A 6,236-nucleotide genomic window follows, 5' to 3' on the forward strand; every position below is an offset into this window, starting at 1 on the left:
TGCTATCTGCAGTCCGCTTCCCCTTAAGTTTCAGAGCAGAGAGATGTTGTTTATGCATTATGTTGTGCTTCCATATTAAAAGCTTTATGTAACTGGGAATGGGGTGTTTGTATGTGTCTTTTTTTTTAACACAGTGTATATTCTGTACTGAGGTTATTACCTAGTCAGTAATGAAACATCCGCAAGCAAACAACTAAGTTCAGAGACAACCAAGGACTCCACAGTATATATTCTATGTTTTCAGTTATAATGACCACCAGAAAGCACCATGTTATAGTAGCAATTTTATCCTTACAGGATTTGGATAGTTAAGCTAATGTCCTATATATATATAGTCATCTAAAGTGCAAAAGTCTATAACTTCAATTCCTGACAGAGAATTTGAACTCCATAGAATAATAAAATCTGGCTACCAGTATCTGAAGATTAAAACAGTAATATGATGACTTCTAGTGGTCACTTTAACTGATATTCCATGCTGGCTTTGTGTTGTGCCCAAAGATAGGAGGTTATTTCTCATTCAGGGTGAAAGAAGGTTATGTAAGGATTGTTGCACTTGCCTAAATTCCAGCTATATTTACAAAAATATTTGATTTCTCCATTGATGGGCTTCTCCTGCTTTGGTTCCTGATTTTATATAGACAGTAAGTTTTTTTTTTTCACTCTACTGTACTGGACACTATCCTTTTTTACCATTAGCTCTCCCATTATCTTTTCTTACACTTACTTTTAATTCCCCCTAATTGCCTTTTCAGTCCCTCCAATTGTTACAAGTGAAAGAGCAAACCTTGTCTATGCTGCTATCTCCTGCGCATGAGCTGTGCTATTATCAGAAAACATGAAAGGACTACAGAAAGATGGTAATAATTGCTGTCCAAAATACTTCCTTCACAGTAGTAGCCTCTGTAAATCTGACATTTACAGCCAGAGGTGGAAATAGTGGCCCTCTAGGTCTTGTTTGGTGTGAGCTCCCATCAAAATCAACTAGCATAGGCAGGGGTCAGGTGGGTGGGAGTTATATATTGAACTTGAAGAACCTTCAACTTCAAAAATCACATCAAAAAAATCCACCTCCTTTTTTTATAAATGTCTTATATATAAGATTGAGAAATTTTTTTATACATTGTGCTATCCATCAGATGTTGACAAAACTATGGTTCATAAGCTCCATGCCATAGCTACAAATAATTCATCTAAGAATAACACGGCCCAGCTCTTTCACTATCAAACAGGGGAACTATCCTCTCAGTATCAGCCACATCACTCAACAGAATAGCCAACTTATAACAGGACTTAAAGAATATTTGTAGACAGCAAACTAATGAAGAACAATAATTTCATGATGGATGAGCAGCTCCAATTTCAAGTAAGTAGGAATATATTGGTTATTAAGAACTGCTAAGAAAACCCCATCCTTTGGAATGCCAAGGGTCATACCTTCAATACTATGCAAGAGAAGGTTAGAATAATATTTTTTATGCATTTGGGAATCTCAAGCATCACAGGCTCTTCAAACTGTTTTTGCATTAAGTTGTTGGCAGTATACAGAGTTAAATATGAACTCCCAGTCTCTTCTGATTTCTGTGAATTTAAAACAGCTGCCATTCAGTTTGTATTTGTTATTATTTACTATAAGGTATGGGCATTAAGATATGACAAGATTTATAAATAGATCTCTATATGTGATTGGTAGCAGATAAGGATTTTAGACCAAATATTCAACACTTGAAGTTTAACAGAACGCTTTCTTTTACTTTATTCTGACTAAATGAAAAATTAGAGTAATAAAGATCTTTGTATGGAAGAACTATAAGCTATATTTCATTTTAACTCTGTTGCACTAATTCACAAGCTCATAGAACTACAACAGTTGGATAAAAAGCACTGTTTCCATCTTCATAACTTTATTTTAAATAAGGATATGTTACCTTTCTACGCAAGTTATCATTTACTGTGCACTTCTGTCAATGATGGGCAAGCTTCCTAAAGCTATCACAAAAGAAGTCAACACTTTATCTCTTGAACAAGATCCAGATTTCCCTCTTTGAATCAAACAAAAGCCCACGATAATATTTGTTCAGTTTTGAGAAAAGGTGTAAATCACATGCAATGTAACATTCTGAATTGATAATAATGCCAAATTTTAAAAAAGTATAACATCAGTATACTTTTGTACAGTATAACATCATCTGCATCCCAAAAATGGCAACTTGGGGTTTTCTTGCAAAACCTGGCTTTTGAATTTGAATGATCTGCCAACTGTCCTTTATCAGATTGTTAGCCCTTTCCATGTAAAATTTGTTGGTTGCTTTCAAAGGTTGCTCACTTCATTCTTGATCATATAAATCAGCTGTTCCTAGTTCATTATTTTTACATTTTTAGGCCCAGCAATGCTTAGTATGTCAACTTAGTCTTCACTATAGATAATCTGCATTGAGCAATCAAACTTTATTTAGCAACAGAACATTAATGAGTAAACACTGCAGACTACCATTTCATGAACAGGACAAACAGCAATTCTCACAGCAATTTCCCACCAAGTGAAAGAACAAATACTAGACAACCAGTCAGGGGCTTTAGTACTTCAGTACATCAATGCTGTCAGCTGCTGTCAACTTAAAATGTTGGCTGCATTGCTTTTCATTCAACCATTGTAATTAATGCCATTACAAATGTATATACTGTATGTACGTGTAGGAAATGAGAAAAAAAAATCCAAAAGTAATGTTAAAATAATATCTTTACGATAACAACTCAGCCTTTTAAAAATAATTTATAAGCTTTTGAGGCACAAGAATTGATTACAAGGCAAGAGAAAAAACAAGCAACAATAACTAAGTGACAAGAGCCAGGCATTCTGCATAAGCCAGAATTAAAATCTGATCTGAAAATCACATTTTACATTCTGCACCCTAATAGTTTTTAGCTCAAATTGAGCCTTGCTCATTTTTTAAAGGTAAGAGAACTATTGTTCAAAGATGGGAATCAAACATTTGTCCTTGAGAATTCCTGCTAGGGAACTCCTGCACAGGGGTAATATTTCCAGGAAAAGAAAAGCCTTGTAACAGTGAAATGCCGGGGCCACACTGAAGCATCTATGTCATTACCTATATTTTGTTTGACATGTATTGAACAGCCTCATAGAGATACGTATTTCCTCCCCTCATTTGTAGGAACAGGTTCCTTGGACCAATGAGCCTCCAGTCAGCACAGAATGGTATCAATGGGACTTTGAGACATTCCCATCAGATCTGCCAGAGTTATGTGAAAAGAAGGCTATCCGCATGGTGGCACGTATCTATCTTCCAGTCATGGTTGTCCTGTTCTGTGTTCTGGGCTTCCTTGGTAACGGGATTTTGCTGTTGGTTCGTGCCCATTACCATCGAGTCCAGTTTCTTGGCGACATCCTGCTCTTACATCTGGCTATCTCGGATTTGCTACTGCTCTTGACTCTACCAGTGGGTGTGGCTGGAATGATGGGCACTTGGTACTTGGGCAAGACTGCGTGCCAAGTTCTGCAAGGCTTTCATGCTCTGACCTTTTACAGTGGCTTTCTTTTCCTCATGAGTCTTACCCTGGACCGCTACATAGCCATAGTCTGGGTACCCATTGCCCGCCGCATGCGTCCCACTGCCAGTTTCTGGGGCAAGCTTTGTTCAGGGGTGATGTGGCTATTCTCAGCAGCTCTAGCAGTGCCCAATGTCATGTATGCTCATGTGGAAGACTACAAAGGCTTTCAGCTCTGCAGGGTAACTGTTGTCAGAACTACTGTTTGCTTTGTGCAAGTGGGCTTTGGTTTTGTGCTACCATTCATTATCATGGTAATCTGCTATGCAGCCATTACACGTACTATTTGGTCCTCTCCTTATGCCCAGTCACACAAGGCCTTGTGGCTCATTTTGGCTCTGGTTCTGCTGTTTTTGGTTTTGCAACTCCCTTATGCATTACTCACCTTATTAGATGCAGCGGATTTGATAGGCCAGCAGACATCAAGCTGCACGGTAAGCCTTCAGCGTGATCTTGCCCTCCTCATTACCAGTGGCTTGGTATTTGCTCGCTGCTGCCTAAATCCTGTGCTTCATACTTTCCTGGGTGTGCGATTCCGTAAGGACCTGCAAAGATTAAGTAGAGAGTTTGGCTGCCTGGAGCATTGGGCATGCTGTAACGATAGACCCAGGAGTGGCAGCCATCATGCTTCATTTACTACCCATCTGGAAAGACTATCAAGAACACCATGAAAACATTGGCACTGCCCACCTCAGAAGAGTCTTGGAATGCTGGAAGACTGGCTTTGACATTCAGAAAAATGTGCAAGTTTACATGGTCTCTGCAACTTTTGATAATAAAACCTCAACTTTGGATAATGCTAAAACTTGTTTGTTTGGTTTTTTTATTTTTATCACTACCTGTGTACTGGGCAGGTTATTTGGTCTGTGTGTCTGATTATGTGGAATGGGAATAATCCATAACCGAAACAGTTAGTGGTCCTGCCCAAATCTGGACCCAGACTGGAAAATATCTTCTGTAGCTCAACCCAGAAAGGAGGAAGAAGATTGTGTTCTGTTGAGCATGTAAAGGCTTAAAAAATGGGCTTCTGAGAGATTTCTAGTACTACAGTATATATTAGACAGTGAAATTAGTTCTTGGACTCAGGTTCAATTCTGCCTTCAGTTATTCACAAGATAACTTTGGGCCAGCCAGTCTCTCTCTCGGTAAAACCTACTTCATGGAATTTTTGTGGGGAGAAATAGAAGTAGGGGATTGTACACTATGAAATAAACAAATAAATACTACTTAATCCTCCTCTATTGACCATATTCCATTATTCCCCTCTAAAGAGAACTCAAATGACTTTGGTTTTTTACTCAGTGAAATGGTAAATCAGTCTAGCAATTAAATAATACACATTCTAGCTCTTGTTGAAGAGCAAATTTAATATGATAAACATCTCTGGTAGATTAATGGTTTTGTATGTGCCACCATCTGACGCTTTGTAGTGTTCAGCCCTTTGTATGTGTTCTGGTGCTATTAACGTTTTGAAAATAGGTCACCTGCTGTTGTTGTTTAGGAAAGAAAGTTTACAATATTTATAGTTTCTTAAATTAGGAAAGTAATGGGCAAGGAGTTATGCGTATTCTGCAAAAAATTAGTAGAGGACATGAATGACAGGAATTTCCAGTTGGAGAATGTGCTGTTATAATTAATTTAGGCAGTTTTCCAAGTTGACAGTACAATTCATGGAAAATAAGACTATAAGATTAACAATATCTGATACTACCACCAGCTTATTTTTCAACTAGCTACCAGTAACATAATAAGAGGCTATTCCCGCACTTGTGTCCAGATTTTGGACTTTGCTTGGGCATCTGATGGCTACTGAGGGGATAATGTTAGACTTTGTCATATAGAACACTGTTCTTCTTAGATTTTGCTTGTTTTTTTTAATTTAACAGATAAAATATTTTTAAAAAGTTAAAAGCCTATAGAATATTCAATAAAGGTTTTAATTTCTCTTTATTTCTTTTCAGTTGGTAGGTGATCCTTTTCCACGCTTCAATTTTTGTTTGTTTTGTCAGAACATGGGATATGACCTTGGTCAGAAATGTGCCTTGGTTTGCTTGGCATGGATGTTTTCAGACCCAAATCAGAGCACAAATGCTACTCGAATATTTAAAATATCCCTTTCTGAAACTACAGGTTGTTCATGTCTAGTCATAGCTCAGGATATCTTCCACACAGAGATTATTAGTGTATGATTAGCTAGATGTTTTCTAGAAAAATAAGGCAAGATGTAGGGCCAGCTGGACAGAAGATGGAATTCCTTCTAAAAAGAGAAAAGGAGCTGAGAAGATTAAGCTCTAGAGCCCACCCAGAACTGCTATGAACCCAACAGAACCAGTATGCTTCTGGTGTTTTGATTTATCTTTTTGCACTGTACTTATAAACAGACAGATACAGACAAACTGCCAGATGACCAGCTCCCACAAAGTCAAAGAATCAGCCTGGCAGCAAAAAAAAGCAACAAACTGAAAAGGCCACAGCTCCTTCTAATCATGGTTCAAGTAAATATATTCATTTGAGGGGGGGGGAGGCAGAAAATGTCTCCTCTCAGAAGCAGAGGCTGTTTCATTGCCCACTATGTTACAGCCTATATAATGAAAAGTGATCGATATGTGCCAAAACAGCACAGTTCTGCTGCCTGCCTCACAGTATTTAGTTATTGTTGCTCTGTTCTT

The 6,236-nt window shown here is 37.9% G+C and overlaps 1 protein-coding gene across 1 annotated transcript; it reads left to right on the plus strand.

Moving 5' to 3' along the window:
• The first annotated feature begins 1,232 nt into the window (after window positions 1-1,232).
• On the plus strand, window positions 1,233-4,372 carry CCR10 (C-C motif chemokine receptor 10). The gene is made up of 2 exons (XM_039327685.1): window positions 1,233-1,366; window positions 3,174-4,372. Exons 1-2 carry the CDS (start codon window positions 1,322-1,324, stop codon window positions 4,236-4,238), a joined length of 1,110 nt encoding a protein of 369 aa, XP_039183619.1. The 5' UTR covers window positions 1,233-1,321; the 3' UTR covers window positions 4,239-4,372.
• Window positions 4,373-6,236: the final 1,864 nt, after the last annotated feature.

Source organism: Crotalus tigris, unplaced genomic scaffold, assembly GCF_016545835.1.
Source record: "Crotalus tigris isolate CLP2741 ecotype Arizona unplaced genomic scaffold, ASM1654583v1 scf7180000024364.846960, whole genome shotgun sequence".
In the NCBI taxonomy this organism is placed as follows: domain Eukaryota; kingdom Metazoa; phylum Chordata; class Lepidosauria; order Squamata; family Viperidae; genus Crotalus; species Crotalus tigris.